Source organism: Salmo trutta, chromosome 12, assembly GCF_901001165.1.
Source record: "Salmo trutta chromosome 12, fSalTru1.1, whole genome shotgun sequence".
In the NCBI taxonomy this organism is placed as follows: Eukaryota; Metazoa; Chordata; class Actinopteri; order Salmoniformes; family Salmonidae; genus Salmo; species Salmo trutta.
Genome location: NC_042968.1, coordinates 79,208,976 through 79,235,058, shown reverse-complemented (window position 1 = coordinate 79,235,058; position 26,083 = coordinate 79,208,976). Strand labels below are relative to the sequence as shown.

General features: G+C 44.0%; 2 protein-coding genes across 10 annotated transcripts in view; one reads left to right on the top strand and one right to left on the bottom strand.

The window, feature by feature from the left end:
• Nucleotides 1–20,856, bottom strand: part of LOC115204310 (signal-induced proliferation-associated protein 1) — a 42,565-nt gene extending 21,709 nt beyond the window's left edge. For 6 of the 7 annotated variants that reach the window (XM_029769768.1, XM_029769773.1, XM_029769770.1 and 3 more), the window contains exon 1: nt 20,539–20,856. The gene's annotated coding sequence lies outside the window, so the exon portion shown is untranslated. Of the gene's footprint in view, nt 1–354; nt 680–20,538 lie in introns of those variants that run through there. The other variant, XM_029769769.1, reaches the window with a different exon arrangement.
• The window catches only part of LOC115204312 (cation channel sperm-associated protein 1), a 48,672-nt gene that overhangs the window by 171 nt on the left and 22,418 nt on the right, over nt 1–26,083 (top strand). For 2 of the 3 annotated variants that reach the window (XM_029769778.1, XM_029769776.1), the window contains exons 1-3: nt 168–216; nt 469–482; nt 630–728. In XM_029769778.1, coding sequence (XP_029625638.1) covers nt 661–728 — 68 coding nt within the window. In that variant the 5' untranslated portion in view covers nt 168–216; nt 469–482; nt 630–660. Of the gene's footprint in view, nt 1–167; nt 217–468; nt 483–629; nt 729–26,083 lie in introns of those variants that run through there. The other variant, XM_029769777.1, reaches the window with a different exon arrangement.

Here is a 26,083-nt window from a genome sequence, read left to right as displayed (position 1 = left end):
TGCCTTTTCAGCCTGAATGGAGGATGGGGGACACCAGTGTATTACCGGGAATGCACATCGTTCCTAGACGAGTGTGCAAATCTAGCCAATACTATAGCCTAGGCTACATTGATACCAGATCTTGGCAACTCATTCATTATTTCTGTCATCATTTGGGTTGGGCCAGACTTTTCCAGACCCCGCGACAAACACATTGATTGATACTGTACAGTACAAGTGAGAGTTCCCTAGGTGACAAGGCCAGCCTATTGCTAAAATAGGCGTCATTTCATCATCTAGTTAGGCCTATACTAAACATCCCTATTCGTTTTCATTACAGACCACTGATTTTATTTTATGTTTAGATTTACTCACCGGCGAAAATAGGTTGTTTGCAAATGAATTGCGTCGGTTCCTGACATCCCCTTTCTCTTTTCCCTTGTCTATGACCAAATTGACGTCAATCACACGATATCGGAAACCCGTTAGGCGTTAATACAAAGGTGAGATAGAGCATTCTTCTACGGTCTTTGCTATCTGGAGTCCTTGGGACATCCCTACCCATTGAAGTTAACATTTAAAATGGTTACGTTTAGGGTTCTCAAAGTTGCTTCCTGTCTCGCTATTTATCATGCAACTCCTGTCTCCAGATGATATGCAGTCTTGAGAGCAGGTGCAGTGATGCAGCTCAGTTTCCCGGAGCGCGCCACCACACAGCACAGAATGCTGCAGAGACGTGTAGCTGATTGGTGAGTGAGGAAGTATATCTGTCATATCTGTCAGTCTCTCTCGTTCTTTATTTTCCTCTCGATTCTTTCTCTCTCTGTGCCTCTGTAAAAGTGAATGTAAATAGCCACTCCGTTTATTGACTGAATATTGGACATGGCAATTCCCCGTATGTCCACAAAAAGGAATAAAACACCTGTACCTGGTGGCATAAATACAATATTGTAGGCCTAGACCATGATGACATGTGAACATGATATCATGTTTGGACATGCATTCTGAAATTAAGCCTCCATCTATGAATTGCACTATCTACTAGATGCCTTTAACCACAGTAATTCACTCTGATACCTTTTCTGGATAATATAAATTTCTTCTGCAGCAAATCAGGTTTGACTTGTTCAAGGACAGAGCAGCAGCATCCATCTCCCTGCTGGTACCAAGCCCAGCCATTTAGTTTCCATCCAAGGATTATGAATCCCCAAGCCTATAGTCTCCTGACATGCTGTGTCAGTCAAATGTTTGGGTACAGTCTGAGAACAGGATAGAATTTTCTGAAATGTGAGCATTACTGTAGTTCCAAACAGGACTAAGGGATTTGTATGTGTTCATTGAGAACACTCAGAATATTTTTTTGTGGTCTAAAGTTCAAGCTGGTACATCCACTGTATAGCCATGCACCCCCCCCCCCCCCCCTGCACCCCTCATAGAGATAGTTCCCTGGTGTTTTTAGTGAACCAATGGCAGATTGTAAGCAAGCAATCAACAATCTCAAAATCTGCACGCACCCACACCATTTACCCATAAATGTAGGTCAACTCTTTTAACAACACCATAACACATGCTAAATATTTGATCAATCCTGTCTAATTTTTTCAGTCTCATGCATTATAAATTGATTGCCAGCTTAAAACTGGAAATCCAGTGGTTTTGTTGCCTTGTTCATTACAACCACATAAAGGGCTGCAGAGGAGGCTGCCCTGCAGGCAAATCATTATACTCCCATGTTCTGTGGATTGACTTAGAGAGACATACTGTACATATTTAAGTTATGAGTCAGATTGATGAAGGGAAACTCTAACCAGTCTTGTGCTGTACAGATGTAGGATCTTACTTTGAGCCAGTGCGCTACAGCAAGAAAATAATCCTGCAGCAACAGGAAATTTGAATTATTATGTGGATTATAATTAATGGACATTTTTGTAGGGGTTGATCCATTTTTCTTAAGGGAAAATCACATCTGAATTTTCAAAGTGGAAATCACAAACTTCAAAATACTTTTTAAAGCTCAAATATATCACAAGTTTAAAATTTCCTGCGTTGTAGGGAAGTTCTCCTGCAACAGGATGATCTGATTAAGATCTTATATCAGTATGTGATGTTCTGTTTCTAACTGCCCAACCCAGGAGAGGGGCTTGAGATCGCTGGTTTAAACTATGCAACAGGGGACCATGGTGACCACAGGTTCCTGCTCATCTCACTTCTGTGCAGAGCTGCAATGTTCATTTCTCCATCCCTCACAGACTACTAACCAACACGTCTGGAGGTTTCTGTGTCTAACACGGAAGTGACTTTGTTGAATGTATCAACGTTATAGCGTGAAAGGTTTCCTCACCCTAAAGGTCATGTGAACCTATTTCTGTCGCATCTGTCCCTTCCTTTAACCAAATTCTATATCTATTTATAGCTGCATGTTGGCCTTTCATTCAAACAAAAGGTAGAGGGCAGGATGTTAGTTTTGAAACTTTGTAGAAAATGGGTTAATGTTTTCATGTGAAATCATTACATGACAGAGAGTTTAATAGATCAATATGCATTCTCCACTTCATTGTATGCAGTTCATATTACAGTAAATCACAATAACCTACAAATTGCAGCGTATTTCCTCCTCTAGCAACGGATTAAGCAAAGAGGGATTACCCAAGACATGCAGCCAAGGGATTAGAGTGTTCTCCAGGACTTTCTGAAGATTGGGTGTGTTCATCGTGACCGTTCAGCGGTCCCACTCCACAGTCAACAGATCCTCTCATGAAACCAGAAAGCAGAGCAGTCTCACTGCCTCAGAAGCCCAACCAGGAACGCACTGCCTCGCTACATCATGAAGCCTCAACATTGGTGTTTGATGCACTGTCTAACTACGCTGATAAAACATTGCTAGCAGTGAGTGGCTGCTAATGATCTCAGATCTCAGTCACTATACTGAATATCTTTGCTCGCTGTGTGACCTGTGTTGATCCAGTCTTTATAGCCGGACTTTGTCTTGGTACTCCAGCAGACTTCCCCTCTACAGGTACTACAGTATGTCTGTGTTGGGCTCATGTTTTCTAGTGTTGTCTATCTTTCACCAGCTCTGCTGGGACCTTAGTGGTTTGGAGGCCATGAGTGCTCAGCGCAGTGGAGTCTCCATCCTGTTTGGTGTACATGTAAAGCCCAGGACAAGACTACAGGGCTGCTGGTGTGTGCTGTCCGGATGTGGCCATGATGACTGTACACCCACTTTAGGGAAGCCATGTTTCCTGGACACTTTTCTTTTTGCGCCATCTCTGACCCCTACTCCCTTCTAGGCTTCGTCCTGTGCAGCAGGAAGTGATGTCACATGCATCCTGACCTTTTAACCGTCAGAGGATGGGTGTCGTCATCATATCCCTGCTCTGCTCTCCCCCTCCCATCACGGCTAACTGGACTACCAGAGAGAGACCTGGCAGCCTGCTGCTCTGCTCTCCCCCTCCCATCACAGCTAACTGGACTACCAGAGAGAGACCTGGCAGCCTGCTGCTCTGCTCTCCCCCTCCCATCACAGCTAACTGGACTACCAGAGAGAGACCTGGCAGCCTGCTGCTCTGCTCTCCCCCTCCCATCACAGCTAACTGGACGACCAGAGAGAGACCTGGCAGCCTGCTGCTCTGCTCTCCCCCTCCCATCACAGCTAACTGGACGACCAGAGAGAGACCTGGCAGCCTGCTGCTCTGCTCTCCCCCTCCCATCACAGCTAACTGGACTACCAGAGAGAGACCTGGCAGCCTGCTGCTCTGCTCTCCCCCTCCCATCACAGCTAACTGGACGACCAGAGAGAGACCTGGCAGCCTGCTGCTCTGCTCTCCCCCTCCCATCACAGCTAACTGGACGACCAGAGAGAGACCTGGCAGCCTGCTGCTCTGCTCTCCCCCTCCCATCACAGCTAACTGGACTACCAGAGAGAGACCTGGCAGCCTGCTGCTCTGCTCTCCCCCTCCCATCACGGCTAACTGGACTACCAGAGAGAGACCTGGCAGCCTGCTGCTCTGCTCTCCCCCTCCCATCACAGCTAACTGGACTACCAGAGAGAGACCTGGCAGCCTGCTGCTCTGCTCTCCCCCTCCCATCACAGCTAACTGGACTACCAGAGAGAGACCTGGCAGCCTGCTGCTCTGCTCTCCCCCTCCCATCACAGCTAACTGGACTACCAGAGAGAGACCTGGCAGCCTGCTGCTCTGCTCTCCCCCTCCCATCATGGCTAACTGGACTACCAGAGAGAGACCTGGCAGCCTTCAGCCTGCCAACCACAAATCTCTGTTTAACTCCTGACCTCCATCTCACATGCCTTCATCAAGCTTAAATCTGATGCATTTTTAAGCCCCTTCTTATCAGCAAATCATTTTGAGGGGGAAAACAGCAACAACAAAAGTATTTGTAGATAAATTATAAAGTGTATTTGCTGTAGCCTACAGTAGGGTACATTCATTAAATGTACTGTATAAATGTATTTCCTTCAGGCCCAGCTCTGTGAAAATCAGCTTAAAAGCTCACCACAGGCAGCCATCAAATGTGATCAATGACCAGGGTAGGTATCCACCCCACGGCCATATCCGCTCTATCACGTGATAAACTGGTTCCCTGTGTAAGGTTTCAGTGGCTGTCTAGGCTTACAGATCCCTTATGGACTCATTGATTTATTCTACTGTATGTTACGGTGTCTGTTGAATATTAAAGCTGGTTCTTGTGTTATAAGACAGCTATGCCGTCAATGACGATGCAGCTTGCCGTTGAAAACATCCGACTCCCCTGACCTGTTTCTGTTTTTGGCTCATGGTTACCTACGCACATGTGGGATTAAAATGAACTGTTGAAATGGGGAACAGGCCAGATTACTGTGATAGATCAAACCAAAGGCCATTAAGAGTATATATTTCTGTACTTCTGGCATGATTTCAAAAACCTTCATTAGAACTGCAGAGAAGTGTGAAACGTTAACAAGGATTCCAAGCATACATGTTAGATGAAAAACGAAGTACTCGTGTTTAATAGGAGTATCTCTTATTAAGTATAGAAGTGTAATAAAATTATTCTCTCTCCCTCTTCAATACTGTCACTAGACTTGAGAGCAACATCGGGTTTCCCATAATTTTCCTCATTGCATACTAGTATTTTTATGCTGAATCACAGTACTGCCACCAGCTACACAACCTCAGTCCTCCAAATCACAGTGATTGGTGCTTACGGTACAATGGGGCCTAAATTGACCATTAAGGATAATTGATTTAGGTTTAGCTAATTAACCTCGTATTCTCACTATGCCCGGCAGCCAATCCCAGGGCCCGTTATTGATCCCAGCTCTGTCTGTTACATTTGGACAGACACTGCACGACTACCGTGTCATTAGAAACACAAAGCTGGTTGAAAAGACTAAAAACAGCCAGTGGGTGTGTTATTGCGCACAAAATTGGTTTCAGGAAATAAAGTAATCCTAATGCTACTTCTCCCTCGCATCACTTCACCCCTCCTTTCTTCTGCTGCCCGCTGAGTAGGGCCTGTGCCAGGTCCAGAGAATGCTAAGTGATTGGTTCTGGCGCACTCTCTCATTTTGTCCTGCATTTTATCTCCGTTTTTTTTATTTCATATAGTTAGCAGACGTCCGTCTGAGTTATTGGTCTCCAAAGTCACATAGCTCCTTTACTCAATAGATTGCCTCGGAAAAGAGGTTCGCTGTCAAAGTGGCAGAGGGGAAGGTGGAGAGTGGAAAGCTTCAGGACTTTTTGTTCGTTTATGAACTCATCACCCCTCCCAGAGCTTTGGTCTTAGCTCACCCAGTACCAATGGAGGCTGCTAAGGGGAGGACGGCTCATAATAATGGCTGGAATGGAGTGAATGGAAACCATGTGTTTGATGTATTTGATACCATTCCACCTATTCTGCACCAGCCATTACCACGAGCCCATCCTCCCCAATTAAGGTGCCACCAACCTCCTGTGTTCAGTACAGGATCACATCATCAAGTTTCAGAGATCAGGTGTTGATTTAAGGAGTGGTGATTGACATGTGATAGCATGATAGAAACGGGGAGAGCAGTTAGTCCCCCTGGCTTCTGGCAGGTCACCAGGCTGAGTCACTGCAGCATGTGGGAGTGTACAGCTATGACCCTCCCTGCCATCTACACATGCTTCTTATCACTTCCCACCCTTCTACCTTCCTACCCTGGTGATTTTAAAATATACGTCACATTGGACGCACTCTGTCACCTTACAGAGTGTGTTGGCTGCTGTCTGCCTGTGTGTCCTCCAGTGGGGGACCTTGTGACATAGTGAACTGGGTGTCTCTCACTACTGTTGGTTGCTGTGTGGAGGTCAAGCCCACCTTTAGGCTTAGGTTAGACTGAAACAAGGCAACAGTAAACATGTTGTCCCCCACCAAGAATGCACCACAAATGATCCATTATATGGACCAGATACTCAAGTGGCCGCTTTAACAATGAAAGTTAGCCTGGGTACCAGTCTCTTTAGTTGATCCACTCCCTGTACTCCATATCATGTGCCAAAGACTCTTTGGCAGTGACAAGGAGTGGCAAGTGGAATATTAGCTAAAGAGACCTCTACTCAGACTAGAAGGCAGTCGTGAGGAGGCAAGATCAGGTGGGTCCATTCTAGCCAATGAGAGGGCAGATACACGTGTGAACAACAGGCACAACTCCGATATAAAGTGTTTTTTCTCAAAGTTGCCGGGATGTCACGTGTCCTACTTATCAGTGCACTTGTAACAACCTAAGCTCTTACAAAACATCTATTCGATCAAATAAGACACACGTAGCAAACTAGCAATTCAATTTTTTGTTTGCCAAATTCGACACTCTCACCTTTGCCTCGATTCGGCAGTCTCGTCCAGATCATCATGGCATTTGTAATTCTTTATGATAGCCACATTAGCAGCTAATTAGCATTCCATTTTGGGTGGGGGTAAATACAGGGTATTTACACGATTATCAGAACATCACGCTACACAACACTCTAGCAAGCCCCCAGCCTACTAGAAGGTAATACTACACAAAATACAGCCCTTATTTTAAGTGTTACTAACATCCCATATGGGAAAAATGAATGGTGGATAAATAATTGGAACCAAGTCCCTGTTTGACCACTAGGTTTTATGGGTATTATACTGTGGTACTCTATAGCCTATAGATCAGATCTAGGAACCAAGCGACAACACTGCCCTCTAGGCTGCGGAAGGAATGATACGGCATGTCTCAATTATCAGGTAGTAAAAAAGTATGTTGAATGCCAGAATGTATTACAAAGAGCAGTGATGAAAAACAACATTGCAACACTCCGAATCTAGCGTCTGCAAAGAACTTGTAGGAAGCTTTAATTGTGCATCCATCATCCTCATCCACAACACTCTAGCAAGCCCCCAGCCTACTAGAAGGTAATACTCGCATTGCCCTTAGTGGATGGTATAGCTCCCACGTTTCGCCAGGTCCAAACGTAATATGGTACCTGCAGAATTCGGCACCTCTTGTCGTGTTCCATAAGAGGCCCTCATACCATCGTGGTCACCTAATCCTCTCCAGCTTCCAATTGGCTCATTCATCCCCCTCCTCTCCCCTGTAACTATTCCCCAGGTTGTTGCTGTAAATGAGAACGTGTTCTCAGTCAATTTACTTGATAAAATAAGGGTTAATAATTAATAAATAAGAGAATGGGCTGGTGTGTGTGCGTGTTTGTGTACATAAGTGCATGTTTGTGTGTTCACTCGTGTATGAAAAAGAAACCAAAGTATTTTTCAATTTTTCAGTTATTCTGATCATTGATAAAACAGACTGTGTCTGTGTTTTAACATGCTTACTGAAACATATACAGTACCAGTCAAAAGTTTGGACACACCTACTCATTCTAGGGATTTTCTTTATTTTTAATATTTTCTATATTGTAGAATAATAGTGAAGATATCAAAACTATAAAATAACACATATGGAATCATGTAGTAACCAAAAAAGTGAGATTATTTTAGATTATTCAAAGTAGCCACCCTTTTCCTTGATGACAGCTTTGCACACTCTTGGCATTCTCTCAACCAGCTTCATGAGGTAGTCACCTGGAATGCATTTAAATTAACAGGTGTGCCATGTTAAAAGTTAATTTGTGGAATGTATTCACCTTTATTTAACCAGGTAGGCAAGTTGAGAACAAGTTCTCATTTACAACTGCGACCTGGCCAAGATAAAGCAAAGCAGTTCGACACATATAACAACAGAGAGTTACACATGGAATAAAACAAACATACAGTCAATAATACAGTAGAAAAATAAGTCTATATACAATGTGAGCAAATGAGGTGAGATAAGGGAGGTAAAGGCAATAAATAGGCCATGGTGGCGAAGTAAATACAATATAGCAATTAAAACACTGGAATGGTAGATTTGACAATAGATGAGTGTGCAAAGTAGAAATACTGGGGTGCAAAGGAGCAAAATAAATAAATACAGTTGGGGAAGAGGTAGTTGTTTGGGCTATTTATAGATGGGCTATGTACAGGTGCAGTGATCTGTGAGCTGCTCTGACAGCTGGTGCTTAAAGCTAGTGAGGGAGATAAGTGTTTCCAGTTTCAGAGATTTTTGTAGTTCGTTCCAGTCATTGGCAGCAGAGAACTGGAAGGAGAGGCGGTCAAAGGAGAAATTGGCTTTGTGGGTGACAAGTGAGATATACCTGCTGGAACGTGTGCTACGGGTGGGTGCAGCTATGGTGACCAGCGAGCAGAGATAAGGCAGGACTTTACCTAGCAGGGTCTTGTAGATGACCTGGAGCCAGTGGGTTTGGCGACGAGTGTGAAGCGAGGGCCAGCCAACGAGAGCGTATTTCCTTAATACGTTTGAGCCAATCAATTGTGTTGTGACAAGGTAGTGGTGGTATACAGAAAATAGCCTTATTTGGTAAAAGACCAAGTCCATATTATGGCAAGAACAGCTCAAATAAGCAAAGAGAAATGACAGTCCATCATTACCTTAAGACATGGTCAGTCAATCTGGAAAATTTCAAGAACTTTGAACGTTTCTTCAAGTGCAGTCACAAAAACCATCAAGCGCTATGATGAAACTGGCTCTCCTGAGGACCGCCACAGGAAAGGAAGACCCAGAGTTACCTCTGCTGCAGGGGATAAGATCATTAGAGTTAGCTGCACCTTAGATTGAAGCCCAAATAAATGCTTCACAGAGTTCAAGTAACAGACGCATCTCAACATCAACTGTTCAGAGGGGACTGCGTGAATCAGGCCCTTCATGGTCGAATTGCTGCAAAGAAGCCACTACTAAAGGACACCAATAAGAAGAAGAGACTTGCTTGGGCCAAGAAACACGAGAAATGGACATTAGACCGGTGGAAATCTGTCCTTTGGTCTGATGAGTCCACATTTGAGGTTTTTTTTCCCAACCTCTGTTTCTTTGTGAGATGCAGAGAAGGTGAACGGATGATCTCTGCATGTGTGGTTCCCACTGTGAAGCATGGAGGAGAAGGTGTGATGATGTGGGGGTGCTTTGCTGGTGGCACTGTCTGTGATTTATTTAGAATTCAAGGCACACTTAACTAGTATGGCTACCATAGCATTCTGCAGCGATTAATGGGACTATCATTTGTTTTTCAACAGGACAATGACCCAAAATACACCTCCAAGCTGTGTAAGGGCTATTTGACCAAGGATAGTGATCGTGTGCTGTATCAGATGACCTGGCCTCCACAATCACCCAACCTCAACCCAACTGAAATGGTTTGGGATGAGTTGGACCGCAGAGTGAAGGAAAAGCAGCCAACAAGTGCTCAGCATATGTGGTAACTCCTTCAAGACTGTTGGAAAAGCATTCCTCATGAAGCTGGTTGAGAGAATGCCAAGAGTGTGCAAAGCTGTCATCAAGGCAAAGGGTGGCTACTTTGAATAATCTCAAATATAAAATATATTTGTTTAACACTTTTTTTGGTTACCACATGATTCCATATGTGTTATTTCATAGTTTTGATGTCTTCACTATTATTCTACAATGTAGAAAATAGTAAAAATAAAGAAAAACCCTGGAATGAGTAGGTGTGTCCAAACTTTTGACTGGTACTGTAAATGCATAATATGTCCTGAACTGAGCATGTTTAAGTCTGGTGTTACCTCCTATTTCAGTAAATGCAGGCCAGAAAGAGGAAGTTGGCTTAGATAAGGCTCTTTCAATGGCATCGTCTGTGTTTTCTGCATCTAACCCTGACTTCCTATTTTACTGAATACTACCAGCTAAAAGAGGGATGATACATCTCTGTCTCTCCATCTTACATTACTATGTCCATCCATCACCACTGTGAGAAAGCCTATGAACATTTTGACTAAGGTATTGGTAATGTGCATGCTCAAAGAACTATATTGTGAGGTTATATGGGAGTACATGGCATGCGTTAGTCAGTGAATGTGTCTGTCTGTCTGAATCTGGCACACTGCCCACAGTGGCAGGAAGAACAGCTGTCCCTCTGCAACGGCACTGTGTGTGATTCAGCCCATGACTGTGTGTGTGTGTGTGTGTGTGTGTGTGTGTGTGTGTGTGTGTGTGTGTGTGTGTGTGTGTGTGTGTGTGTGTGTGTGTGTGTGTGTGTGTGTGTGTGTGTGTGTGTGTGTGTGTGTGTGTGTGTGTGTGTGTGTGTGTTTGTGTGTGTGTGTGTGACCGGAACGAGAGAGGAACTGACCCTCACTCCATCACTGCTGCTATTATGTGGAGCTGAACTGCACACTGTGGTTCCTCTTCCATACGTGCAGCTGGCTCTGAAGCCGAGGCAGAAACACTGCCCACACTAGCGTTTATAGCAGTCTGAACTGGTACCCCTACCCTGTCTGCTCAGAGAGGAAGAGACACTGGCCTCCCTCACTTCCTCACTATCCCCGCTATTGTGCTTCGAAATGAATCCTGGTGCCCCTGAAACGGCTGCACCGCCCACACACACACACTCTCTCTCACACACACACTCACCCAGATAGGCTCTATGTATTACCACACATTCTTTCATCTTGAATCTCAGATCTGGCCACCCCATGCACAGTGACTATTAAAGACATTGGTTTAATTTAACTTATGCTTTGCTGTAAAGGTCTGAAACAACACCAACTGCAACAGCATCTGTCCTCTTGCATACCATTTTCTGCATGACATTGATGACTGAGAGGGCAATGGTTACAGTTGCTGTCTATCACATTCTAGGCAGTCAGACACCTTGCTCCAGTCAGGCCCTGTTGTTACTCTGTCTCTAGTCTCTACCAGCGCTGGCCTTGACAACGACTGATGGTTCTGTCTCTAGTCTCTAGCAGCACTGGCCTTTACACCGCCTGATGGCTCTGTCTCTAGTCTCTAGCAGCACTGGCCTTTACACCACCTGATGTCTCTAGTCTCTAGCAGCACGGGCCTCTACACCGCCTGTTGCTCTGTCACATCTGCTCTATGTGCTCTGTACCTCATGACTTAAATAGAATTGTGCATTGCCCTGGAACCACATGCCAATATGCTAACTGTGCCTGGTGATACAAGCCAATATGCTAACTGTGCCTGGTGATACAAGCCAATATGCTAACTGTGCCTGGTGATAGAAGCCAATATGCTAACTGTACCTGGTGATACATGCCAATATGCTAACTGTACCTGGTGATACAAGCCAATATGCTAACTGTGCCTGATGATACAAGCCAATATGCTAACTGTGCCTGGTGATACAAGCCAATATGCTAACTGTGCCTGGTGATACAAGCCAATATGCTAAGTGTGCCTGGTAATACAAGCCAATATGCTAACTGTACCTGGTGATACAAGCCACTTATGCTAACTGTGCCTGGTGATACAAGCCAATATGCTAACTGTGCCTGGTGATACAAGCCAATATGCTAACTGTACCTGGTGATACAAGCCAATATGCTAACTGTGCCTGGTGATACAAGCCAATATGCTAATTGTACCTGGTGATACAAGCCAACATGATAACTGTACCTGGTGATACAAGCCAATATGCTAACTGTACCTGGTGATACAAGCCAATATGCTAACTGTGCCTGGTGATAAAAGCCAATATGCTAACTGTACCTGGTGATACAAGCCAATATGCTAACTGTACCTGGTGATACAAGCCAATATGCTAACTGTGCCTGGTGATAAAAGACAATATGCTAACTGTGCCTGGTGATACAAGCTGATTTTGCGCCTTTCCGTGTGTAGGCTACATCTGTGTGTTTGCGTGAGTCTTGCATCATGCTTTAAACACTGAACAAAAATATAAACGCAACATGCAACAATTTAAAAGATTTTACTGAGTTACAGTTCATATAAGGAAATCAGTCAATTGAAATGAATTCATTAGGCTCTAATCTATGGATTTCACATGACTGGGAATACAGATATGGATAAGTTGGTCACAGATACCTTAAAAAAATGGTAGGGGTGTGGATCAAAAAACCAGTCAGTATCTGGTGTGACCACCATTTGCATCATGCAGTGTGACACATCTCCTTCACATAGAGTTGATCAGGATGGTGATTGTGGGCTGTGGAATGTTGTCCCACTGCTCTTTAATGGCTGATGCGAAGTTGCTGGATATTGGCGGGAATTGGAACATGTCGATCCAGTGCATCCCACACATGCTCAATGGGTGACATGTCTGGTGAGTATGCAGGCCATGGAAGAACTGGGACATTTTCAGCTTGAAGGAATTGTGTACAGATCCTTGCAACACCTGCCGTGCATTATCATGCTGAAACATTTGGTGATGGTGTGGATGAATGGCACAACAATGGGCCTCAGGATCTTGTCATGGTATCTCTGTGCATTCAAATTGCCATTGATAAAATGCAATTGTGTTTGTTGTCCGTTACTAGCCCATAGCATAACCCCAGCGCCACCATGGGGCACTCTGTTCACAATGTTGACATCAGCAAACCGCCCGCCCACACAACGCCATACACACTGTCTGCCATCTGCGGGACAACAAGCATCCTGGTCTCAGATGATCCCGCAGGTGAAGAAGCCGGAAGTGGAGGTCCTGGGCTGGTGTCTTTACACGTGATGTGCGGTTGTGAGGCCGGTTGGACTTACTGCCAAATTTTCTAAAACAGTGTTGGAGGCGGCTTATGTTAGAGAAATTAACATTAAATTCTCTGGCAATAGCTCTGGTGGACATTCCTGCAGTCAGAATGCCAACTGCACGCTCCACAACTGCACATTTTAGAGTGGCCTTTTATTGTCCCCAGCAGAAGGTGCATCTGTGTAATGATCATGCTGTTTAATCAGCTTCTTGATACGCCACACCTGTCAGGTGGATGGATTGTCTTGGCAACGGAGAAATGCTCACTAACAGGGATATAAACAAATGTGTGCACAACATTTTAGAGAAATAAGCTTTTTGTGCGTATGGAACGTTTCTGGGATCTTTTATTTCAAGTTATGAAACATGGGGCCAACGCTTCACATGTTGCATTTATATTTTTGTTCAGTATAGTTCAACCATCAGAGTATCACCTCGCCACGAGTGTCACTTTAATGGAGTGGAGTGTGAGAAGGAGACTGTAACCCAAGCACATTGATTTAGTTTAAATCAATGGCAAGTGGCTTTGTAAGGTATGATAATGTAGTGAATAGACACATATGCTAGTTCCCTGGGATCTCAAATCAAGTAAAAAAAATGGTCACATGCTTTGTAAACAACAGGTGTGGACTAACAGTGAAATGCTTACTTAGGGGCCTTCCCAACAATGCAGAGAGAAAGAAAATAGAGAAATAATAGAAAGTAAAACATGAAATAGAAGTAATAATACATACACAATGAGTAACGGGCTCCTGAGTGTGTGTGTGTGTGTGTGTGTGTGTGTGTGTGTGTGTGTGTGTGTGTGTGTGTGTGTGTGTGTGTGTGTATTGTATTTAGGATAATTCTGGGAGTGGATCGTGGGTATAACACCAGTTTAGTAACTAAGTGGTGATAATGAGGAAAGGAGAGTATCGGTGCTACTGCCCTGTGCTGCTCAGTGTTTCTGATCCTGACCCAGCTGTGCAGCCCTCCACCTTGGTCTGTGAGGTACATCCTGTCTGTATGTTTCCTATGTGCGGCAGCTGTCTGAGACGAGCCTCTCAGGGACACACAGGCAGGACCGATCTACCAGTGCTACAGCTAAGCGCTTCTAATTAGTAACTCTGTTTTTTTGTTATGCTCTTTTTACCGTCAACGCCTTTAAAATGAAAATGCAGCCAGTTGCACAGTGACTCTTTCCACCCTTATTGACTGTAATAGAATGGTCATGAAGTGCTTTTCCCACATGGCTAGAGCAGTAATGATTTTCACTGTGTTGTATGTATCAGCCGATTAATGTGATATTGTGTGTTGAGGTCTTTTTTGTTCTTGTTTTCTGCCTTTTTGACCAGACTTTGCTCAGGATGGGGAAGCAGTGATGTCGTGGGAGTGTATTGAGTTAGATCTTCTTTCAGCACCCCTGAATGTCACTGAGGGCACGTCTCCTATAATGGGAATTGGAATAACGAGAATAGGTGTGTGTTTGTGTGTGTTGTTCAGTCAGTGTATGTATGATATAACTGGTTGATTAACAACATTGACGACAGCAAACTCCACACACCCAGTGCCTACAGTATTTCTGACTAGTGGGTTATTTATAGAGTGCAAATCTGTGATGAGCAAGCGAACCTCCCTACTGTGAATTTATTCAAATATTCAGCAGATGTTTTATTATCATAATCCTAATGGACTTTAAGACTTAATTTAGCTGAAATGACAAACACATAAACCTATACAGGTCAAAACATGTTGTTCCCAGTTACACAAATGTAGTAGTATAGTAGTATGTAGTATAGTAGTATGTAGTATAGTGGTATAATAGTGTAGTAGTATAGTAGTATTGTAGTATAGTAGTATGTAGTACCTTTATTTGGCTAATTTTCTACTTCTCACTATCTTTTTAATACTCCTCCTTGCCTCTCTTTCTATTTCCCCATGAACATTTGTCATCTCTCTATCACCTCTGCCACTCTCCCCTTTCCTTCCTTCCTTCCCTCCCATCACTCTCGCTCTCCTATGTCTCTCCTCTCTAGTCCTGCTCATTGTGCAGTCAGGCCCTGTGTGGCAGAGCAGAGCTGGGCCGGCCAGAGCCCAGAGACAGAAATCTGAGGGTGACTCCACTCCAGAGAGGGCTGAGCTCCCATTAAGAGCATGGCCACAGAGGACAGGTGACAAAGGAGAGCACAATCCGATTAGAGGATCCACCCAGTGGCTTCCACTGCGATCTGCCATCCTAGCATCCTCTGCTCTGTCCACCAGGCTCCCTCAGTCACACAGACACACTGCTCACTGGGAGAGATAGAGACACAGTCTGGCTAGGCCTAGTAACGCAAAATGGCTCCAACTGAGGGAAACGGTGTAGTTCTGCTGACTCATGTTTCAGTGGAGAGGATAATCTGCCTCGTAACCTCAGAAAAATGTGATCCATGTTGATGAGGTATCACTGACTGGACAAATTGATTATTTCTCTTGAGACGCCACTGAAATCAATTAACTATTGTATTTGCCATATTATATATGTCTGGTTGTAATTTTCGCCCTTATTGGTCAGTTAAAATATATCAGTTTGGCACGGCACAGTGTGGGAGCACCATGGTAAATATCCTCTCTCGTGGAGCACAGTAGACCTAAACATAGATTGAGTAGCCTTTTCAGATCGTCTTTCTGCCTCAGGTTGTTGTCAGATAGGCTCCTGTCCACGTTGTGTTATGTAAAGACAGTTGGTTGACTGTTGAGAGGCAATTTTCTGCAGCGGCCCTATGGAGAGGAGTTGCTTTTGGCATGGAAATATAGTTTGGCATGCAAAGAGGGCAGCAGTGTAAGCTGGAGTTGCAATCCTGGGTGACACACAGCTTTAGTACATCTGAGGCAGACGGGATCTGTTAGCCCAGTGGCTCTCCTAGCATCCTGCGCCACAGATGTGTAACACTGCTGCTCTCACTATTATTTCCATCATATACAGTTGAAGTCGGAAGTTTACATACACCTTAGCCAAATACATTTAAACTCAGTTTTTCACAATTCCTGACATTTAATCCTAGAAAAATTCCCTGTTTTAAGTCAGTTAGGATCACCACTTTATTTTAAGAATGTGAAATGTCAGAATAATAGTAGATAATGATTTATTTCAGCTTTTATTTCTTTCATCACATTCCCAGTGGGTCAGAAGTTTACATACACTCAATTAGTATTTGGTAGCATTGCCATTAAACAGTTTAACTTGGGTCAAACATTTAGGGTAGCCTTCCACAAGCTTCCCACAATAAGTTGGGTGAATTTTGGCCCATTCCTCCTGACAGAGCTGGTGTAACTTAGTCAGGTTTGTAGGCCTCCTTGCTCGCACACACTTTTTCAGTTCTGCCCACAAATTTTCTATAGGATTGAGGTCAGGGCATTTTGATGGCCACTCCAATACTTTGACTTTGTTGTCCTTAAGCCATTTTGCCACAACTTTGGAAGTATGCTTGGGGTCATTGTCCATTTGGAAGACCCATTTGCGACCAAGCTTTAACTTCCTGACTGATGTCTTGAGATGTTGCTTCAATATATCCACATAATTGTCCTGCCTCATGATGCCATCTATTTTGTGAAGTGCACCAGTCCCTCCTGCAGCAAAGCACCCCCACAACATGATGCTGCCACCCCTGTGCTTCATGGTTGGGATGGTGTTCTTTGGCTCGTAAGCCTCCCCCTTTTTCCTCCAAACATAACAATGGTCATTATGGCCAAACAGTTCTATTTTTGTTTCATCAGACCAGAGGACATTTCTCCAAAAAGTACGATCTTCGTCCCCATGTGCAGTTGCAAATCGTAGTCTGGCTTTTTTATGGCAGTTTTGGAGCAGTGGCTTCTTCCTTGCAGAGCGGCCTTTCAGGTTATGTCGATATCAAACTCGTTTTACTGTGGATATAGATACTTTTGTACCCGTTTCCTCCAGCATCTTCACAATGTCCTTTGCTGTTGTTCTGGGATTGATTTGCACTTTTCGCACCAAAATACGCGTCTCCTTCCTGAGCGGTATGATGGCTGCGTGGTCCCATGGTGTTTATACTTGTGTATTATTGTTTGTACAGATGAACGTGGTACCTTCAGGCGTTTGGAAATTGCTCCCAAGGATGAACCAGACTTGTGGAGGTCTACAATTTTTTTTCTGAGGTCTTGGCTGATTTCTTTTGATTTTCCCATGATGTCAAGCAAAGACGCACTGAGTTTGAAGGTAGGCCTTGAAAGGTACACCTCCAATTGACTCAAATTATGTCAATTGGCCTATCAGAAGCTTCTAAAGCCATGACATCATTTTCTGGAATTTTCCAAGCTGTTTAAAGGCACAGTCAACTTAGTGAATGTAACCTTCTGACCCACTGGAATTGTGATACAGTAAATTATAAGTGAAATAATCGGTCTGTAAACAATTGTTGGAAAAAGTTTTTGTGCCATGCACAAAGTAGATGTCCTAACCGACTTGCCAAAACTATAGTTTGTTAACAAGAAATTTGTGGAGTTGTTGAAAAACGAGTTTTAATGACTCCAACCTAAGTGTATGTAAACTTCCCACTTCAACTGTAAGTCATTTAGGGCTTCAATGTTTTGGGATCTCCACTTATTAAACCGGCAAAGGACAAATATGTAACAGCTCCTTTACATTTAAGATATCTATTAAAGACATCAAGTGGTTCTGTACTTACAGCCTTGATTCGTCTAATCAGATGCCTCATACTATAGTAACTAATTTTAGTTGGATAGATCTGTTCTCTGTGGCCAGGGGCTGGTGTAGGAATGGACAGTGATGTGGAGCAGTTTGATTCTGCAGGAAATACAAGTGGGCCTGATCGATCACAGAGATTAGCTGCTCTGCCTCACCTCTTCTCCCTTCTCCTCTGATCCCCTCTCCTTCTCTCCTCCCACTCAGCGGAAGAATGTGTGCCACACATGTCCCTGCTGACTGACAGAGAGCCTCTCATATTTAAAAAGAGTCCCAGACACCCACAGGTTTTTATATTTCCATACTGTGACGGTACTATGAGTCCTCACTAGACGAACAAATATAGACGCCTACACGCTCTGACGCCAATTGCTAGTTCCCATCATTTGGGTCAAAACAGCATATTTAAAGAGCAACATTTTTAACATGTTCTATGAAAAGGTTTTCTTTTTTAGAGCGCCTGAGTGCTTCAACACACTTCAACACCAGCTAGAACAGGAATATTTCTGTCACTGTCACACACACATCTGATAATTATATTATTGTAGGTATAGAAACATCTACCTACCGTCCACAAACTATTAAAGGCTTAGGGGAAAGCTTTTTTCTGTTATGTTGTCAAATAATAGAGAAATGTTGGAGTCTACTTTATCCTAAAATACAGGCGGGTACATCCATTAACCTTCATTTACTGACAAATATATGACTGTTAGGTTGAGATTGCTGCATTGAATAATTGTATGTCTGTTTAGAGTTAACACATTAATTTGGCTTAATTAACCTAATCAAAGTATACTCAAGTTAACAATACATTTGATCCTAAATTGAATGCCCCTTTGCAACTCTATTTTCTAATTACTACATTAGCATTCTGATATTATTACATCATCAATGATTTTGTAGTATTTGAGTAGCATTTCATGACAATTTAAGCACCATGGTTAGGTCCATTTTCCTGTTACACTGGCATTTGTCCCCATCATTGGCACTGTGACCTCAAAGCATCACCAGACTCTTGTACCCATACGCCTTGTGTGCAATGCCACAGTGGTTGTGTATCATAGTCGCCCAACAAATCTGCTGTTTGCATCTGGGCTCAGTTACTCCCTGTCACATATATATTCATTCTCAGATTGGCAATGTTAATCTTCTGAAAACAAGCTATGTTCTGTATTTTAGATACATTTGTCAGATGTGTCGCTGTCAAAGTGAGTCTATGATTGGAGAGCAGAGGGGCTTTCACACACACACACACATACACACACACACACACACACACACACACACACACACACACACACACACACACACACACACACACACACACACACACACACACACACACACACACACACACACACACACACACACACACACACACACACACACACACACACACACATATCCATGGGCACATCTGGCCAACCATGCAGATTAGCAGTCTCAGATGGATAACGTCACACCCTCTGCCAATCTGACCACGAACGCACAAAGACCGCGACCAAGTCAATAGCCCTGTTTATACCTGCCGTTAACATGCGTCCTTCATCCTGATCTTGTCCTGATCTTGACCTGATCTTGTCTGTTTACACTTATTAGATCTGTTCACAGTCAGATCACAATGAGTCTTTTAATTGTCTACACTTGTCTAAAATGTGGCCAAAATCAGAATGTGGACAAGATAAGGACAAAGCCGCATGTTAGATCCAGGTATAAACAGGGCTTCTGTCATCAAATGTAGACAAGCACACGGCCTGCCGCACTCCTCAGGAAAGAGAATGAGGACTTCACCATGTCAAGTCTCAATGCATTCATCATCATATGGATTGAGATTGTCCGCTACTGACAACCACAGTGAAAACCACATATGATGAGGACTCATGTGGTGCAAAATAAATTAAATGGTCCGTCCTTTTAGTGCACTGGCTTATGTAAGCTGTCCCTCAACCCTCTCCTCTTCATCTCCCTCTTTATTCGCCCTTTCTCTTTCTCTACCAGACCTCACCATCCCTTGCATCCCCGACTCCAAAAAACACAACCCCCCTCACAGCCAAAATGAGAAGGAAAAAATCTCCTGCATCCCTCCTTTTCTTTTCCACCTTGAAAACAACACCCCGATCCCGGCTCTGGTTCTCCATTCCATCATTGTCTGTGGACGTTACATGCAGTACCCTCTCAATCCTCTTTATCATCTATCATTTATCATGTATCCCCCACACAAAAACAGGCAGGGGCTGCAGACCTTTGTTTGTAAAAAAAAAATAAAAAAAAATAATAATATATTTTTTTAAATCCTATTTATCTTGTCTTTTTGTTTCTGTATCACTATAGCTCCTCTCTATTTCTTTCTTTCATTTTCACTGTTTCTGGCGCTCTTTCTGCCTCTGCTCCCTCCCTTCCTCCCTTCCTCCACCTGGCCCACATCTCTGGGTCCTGCAGCCCAGAGCGCCCCACACAGCAAGGTCTGCAGTGGCTTCATGTCAATGTCAGAACACCATTTTTAAACGAGCCCACAACACCAGAGAGAGGGGGGAGAACGAGCGTGAAGACAGCAGAATGTTGCTTAGACATCCTTTCCTACCCCTGACAAAGCGTTCCTTCATTGTGTTGACACATCCTCTGCTCTCTCACTTTTGTACGGCAGAATCCTCTGAATCTCTGGTGGAACCGACTGGAAATAAGAGCATATGTATGCTCACATCGAGCCATCTAGGTTATCCTGATCAAGCCAATCACATTCATCATCACCAGACCACAGGACATAGGGAATTTGGAATGTGTGCATTCTGAAGGGTCTGAGTAGAGAAAGACAGGACTTACCTCCACATCTCAGCTCCGCTCCACCCTGCCTTGTCTCATTCTGTTCCTTTCTGTCAGCTCCCTCCCCCCTCTCCCCATGACAGCATTTTTCTGCTATCTATCCCCACTCTGATGCCTTTTCTCCTTCTTCTCCCTCTTCGGTTCCCCTTGTCTGCTCCCTTCTTCCCCTCTCCAAAAATAAAACTCCTCTCTGATCAGTGTGGCTAGGAGCGCAGCTCTTCCATCCCGTTGTTCAGTCAAAAGAGGCAGGTTGATTTGCTCAGTCCCTCACGCTCTCTCTCACGCCCATTCAAATCACACTAAAGCCAACCCCCTCCTTCTCCTCCCCTTACACACACCACATCACCGATCTCTCTCCTCCCCCTCTCTCTCTCTCTTTCGCTCTGTCAAAGAGAGGCTGAGGCAGCAATAGAACGCAATAGGCAGGATGTGCTCTTCTCTCTCTCTCTCTCTCTCTCTCTGAGTCTAATCTGTTTTCTAGATTAATGGTTGGATGATTAGGGCGACTAGATTAAGCGACCAATGACTAAGTGCATCTAGCCTGTCAGCCTCAATGTGCTATTCTAAGCAAATGTGTGTTTTGGGTGGAGGAAGGGTTGGGGGGCAAATTGTATTTATTTTTTTATTTTTATTTAACCTTCATTTAACTAGGCAAGTCAGTTAAGAACAAATTCTTAAGGAGCATATGTTTGCATGTTTGTGTGTGTTAAGGGGAGACCTAGTGTGTTTAGGAATGGAGTCCACGCTAAACAATGAAATGGTTGCCCAACAATAACAGTAAATTGTTTACTAGACTGACCATTAAGAGCACTACCATCACTGTTCACCTCCCCCTCCCATCCTATCCCCTCCCCATGCCTTTCCTCCCAGCAGGTGCTCTGCCACCTGACCTTGTCCTGCATGCATCTCCATAGATATTACCTTGTCTTCCTAAGCCCAGCCATGGCGTGCTCTGATTATGGCATCCTACCAAAGCACAGGCGTCAGTCACAGACTGAACACGGGAGATGTTTATGAGAGGGGAGAATTATGCTGCGCTTTGTGAGCCTTTTACTGTGTCAAATGAAGGTGTTACTACTGAGGATTATGGGGCTTTCCATTTGTCTTCAATGTGTTGTGCCAGCACGGTCATTTTTCTCCTTTTTTTCAGATGGATTTTGTCACTATGGGGTAAGGAAAATCACAGCCTACAGTACTGTGTACCTCACTTTAGAATACAAGACTGGGCCCCTAATCCCAGATGCTCCTCCTCTCATCACGCTCAAATGCATCCTCGTGTTGGAAACACAGGGCATAAAACAACATGTAATGTATGCTGCATGACTCATAACATTACAGGCATATCCAATATGTGCGTAATATAGTCACAAATATGTGTATATTGTAAGCATTAGTACATGGTTTCTATACTCAGTTAGATGCTTCTTTTCTTTCTCACTAACTAATAGCCTTAAAAGTCCAGCTTTAAACAACCCTTTAGCTTATGTGGCACTGTAGCTGGGGTCCGACTCCATCCCCTAATTACTGTATGAAACCCCCCCCTCGCCTGACCATGTGGCCCTGTTAGGAGGTCACCAGCTCTGGCCAAGCCCACAACAGAGCTGGGTGTGGGGGTGGGGTGGGGATAGGAGGACGGTGTTGGGGGTAGTGAGTCTTCAAACAACAAAGGAACAATGATCATAGTTTAGCATACCCAAGACAAGCATTTTAGTGATGGCACTAGAATGACATTGGTGTATATCATCGAATGACACCTGATGTAAAAAAAAATAAAAAATTACATTCACTATTATTATATTGCATTTGAAATGTGTTCAAAATACCATTCACACATGGCAATGCAAACTCCATGAGTAAAATATATACTTTTCATCAACAACTTGTTTATTTAACATCATGTAGATGAAATAGCTCTTTCGAATAAGTGTTACCATATATGGGTCCAACCATTTTAAACAGAAAATAGTTTGTAAGTATTGATTGTGGATCAGAAAAATATTATTTTCTATTATTCGTTTGTATTTTTACCTTTATTTAACTAGGCAAGTCAGTTAAGAACAAATTCTTATTTTCAATGACGGCCTAGGAACAGTGGGTTAACTGCCTTGTTCAGGGGCAGAACAACAGATTTGTACCTTGTCAGCTCAGGGATTCAATCTTGCAACCTTGCAGTTACTAGTCCAATGCTCTAACCACTAGGCTACCTGAGTGGTGTTAGCTTTGTCAAAGACCAGACTACCCCCAGCTCATTTACTCTGGGCACTACTTCCCCTTCCTATTTTGTTAGAAAATCAGGAAATGTGGCCCAATGAAACGAGAAGCTGACTGCTTCACTTCATATCTCTATTAGAAACAATGACTGAATGGAATTCTACTGCTGTCACATTATCCAACCAATACCATCATGCTAGAACCTACTGCATCCATCATATTTAGCAAGTCTAGCTGCCTGGCCAGTGTGTTTTATTAACAGGAAAAGGTAGAGTGGCTGTGTTGGCATTGATATAATTACATTCCACCCTATACAGAGAAATGAAGTTCCTGAATAAACATTCTCTTATAGGCCCAAACAAAGTGAGATCTGGAAATTAACTAAATTGCATGGTTGTTGTTACCCATTTCATGTGAATACATGTTGACAGTGACACAAGGTTTCCACATCCTTTGTCATCTCGCACATCCTGTGTACCGTTAAATTGTCAGTACTAGCTCACAGCAATAGTCAGTACTACAGCGACATCTATTGGCTAAGTGATGTGTCGACAACCTTGTGCCATTGTGACCAGGGCCCAGACTTTGCACCAGTTATTTTCAGAAGGGACAAAAAGGGAAAAGAAGGTGTGTTTGATATATCTTACATCTTACACCTTCTCTGATCCTTCATTTACATTGTTCATTTCCTTCTCATAATAACAAGTACATAAATACATCAGGCTATTTATTATGAATATGGAGATAGATGGTCACTATGACTTCTTACTAAATCATATTTGCCAGCTGCTTAATAAAACTCTGCTAAGACCATGACCAGAGATGCATAGGCCTACAGAATGTGGTTTCAAGAAACAACACCAATCAAGATTAAACATGTACATTAACTATCTAGTCGAGGACAAATAAGATTTCTCATGCAGAGGTTAAGTTGGTATCATGATGAGTCACTGAAGGTTTGTGGGAGAAGAGTGCACGATTAGAAAAGGTACATTTCCTGAAGAAAATGTGTATGCTTGCTTCAGCTGTCTTAAAGAAATGGTATGGCATTGTAAGTTTAAATTGTTATTTATAACATAAGAATATTGTAACAACGGTAACAACTGCTATAGAAATGATAACCCTAACCCTAGATGAATGTACCCATGCCAAATCCACCTTGTCCACATCCTGGTTCAACCATAATTAACACTAGCCTCAACAACAACCTGAACCTGAACCCTAACCCGAGCTTCTTGTCCACATCCCGGTTCAAACCTAACCCTCAACCACAACCCTAACCTCAACCACAACCCTAACCCTAGCTTCATGTCAACATCCCAGTTCAACCCTAACACTAGCCTCAACCACAACCCTAACCCTAGCTTCATGTCTATATCCCAGTTCAGCCCTAACCTCAACCACAACCCTAACCCTAGCTTCATGTCCACATCCTGGTTCAACCCTAACCTCAACCACAACCCTAACCCTAGCTTCATGTCCACATCCTGGTTCAACCCTAACCTCAACCACAACCCTAACCCTAGCTTCATGTCAACATCCCAGTTCAACCCTAACCTCAACCACAACCCTAATCCTAGCTTCATGTCTACATCCCAGTTCAACCCTAACACTAGCCTCAACCACAACCCTAACCCTAGCTTCATGTCCACATCCCAGTTCAACCCTAACCTCAACCACAACCCTAACCCTAGCTTCATGTCCACATCCTGGTTCAACCCTAGCCTCAATCACAACCCTAACCTCAACCACAACCCTAACCCTAGCTTCATGTCCACATCCCAGTTCAGCCCTAACCTCAACCACAACCCTAACCCTAGCTTCATGTCCACATCCCGGTTTAACCCTAACCTCAACCACAACCCTAACCCTAGCTTCATGTCCACATCCCGGTTCAACACTAACCTCAACCACAACCCATACCTAGCTTCATGTCCACATCCTGGTTCAACCCTAACACTAGCTTCATGTCCACATCCTGGTTCAACTCTAACCTCAACCACAACCCTAACCCGAGCTTCATGTCCAGATCCTGGTTCAACCCTAACCTCAACCACAACCCTAACCCTAGCTTCATGTCCACATCCTGGTTCAACCCTAACACTAGCTTCATGTCCACATCCTGGTTCAACCCTAACCTCAACCACAACCCTAACCCTAGCTTCATGTCCACATCCCGGTTCAACCCTAACCTCAACCACAACCCTAAGCCTAGCTTCATGTCCACATCCTGGTTCAACCCTAACCCTAGCTTCATGTCCACATCCTGGTTCAACCCTAACCCTAGCTTCATGTCCACATCCCGGTTCAACCCTAAACCTAGCCTCAACCACAACCCTAACCCTAGCTTCATGTCCACATCCTGGTTCAACCCTAGCCTCAACCACAACCCTAACCCTAGCTTCATGTCCACATCCTGGTTCAACCCTAACCTCAACCACAACCCTAAACCTAGCTTCATGTCTACATCCCGGTTCAACCCTAGCCTCAACCACAACCCTAACCCTAGCTTCATGTCCACATCCTGGTTCAACCCTAACCTCAACCACAACCCTAACCCTAGCTTCATGTCCACATCCTGGTTCAACCCTAACCTCAACCACAACCCTAACCCTAGCTTCATGTCCACATCCTGGTTCAACCCTAACCCTAGCTTCATGTCCACATCCTGGTTCAACCCTAACCCTAGCTTCATGTCCACATCCTGGTTCAACCCTAACCTCAACCACAACCCTAACCCTAGCTTCATGTCCACATCCTGGTTCAACCCTAACCCTAGCTTCATGTCCACATCCCGGTTCAACCCTAAACCTAGCCTCAACCACAACCCTAACCCTAGCTTCATGTCCACATCCTGGTTCAACCCTAACCTCAACCACAACCCTAACCCTAGCTTCATGTCCACATCCCGGTTCAACCCTAACCTCAACCACAACCCTAACCCTAGCTTCATGTCCACATCCCAGTTCAGCCCTAACCTCAACCACAACCCTAACCTTAGCTTCATGTCCACATCCTGGTTCAACCCTAACCTCAACCACAACCCTAACCCTAGCTTCATGTCCACATCCCGGTTCAACCCTAACCTCAACCACAACCCTAAACCTAGCTTCATGTCCACATCCCGGTTCAACCCTAACCTCAACCACAACCCTAACCCTAGCTTCATGTCCACATCCTGGTTCAACCCTAACACTAGCTTCATGTCCACATCCTGGTTCAACTCTAACCTCAACCACAACCCTAACCCTAGCTTCATGTCCACATCCTGGTTCAACCCTAACCTCAACCACAACCCTAACCCTAGCTTCATGTCCACATCCTGGTTCAACCC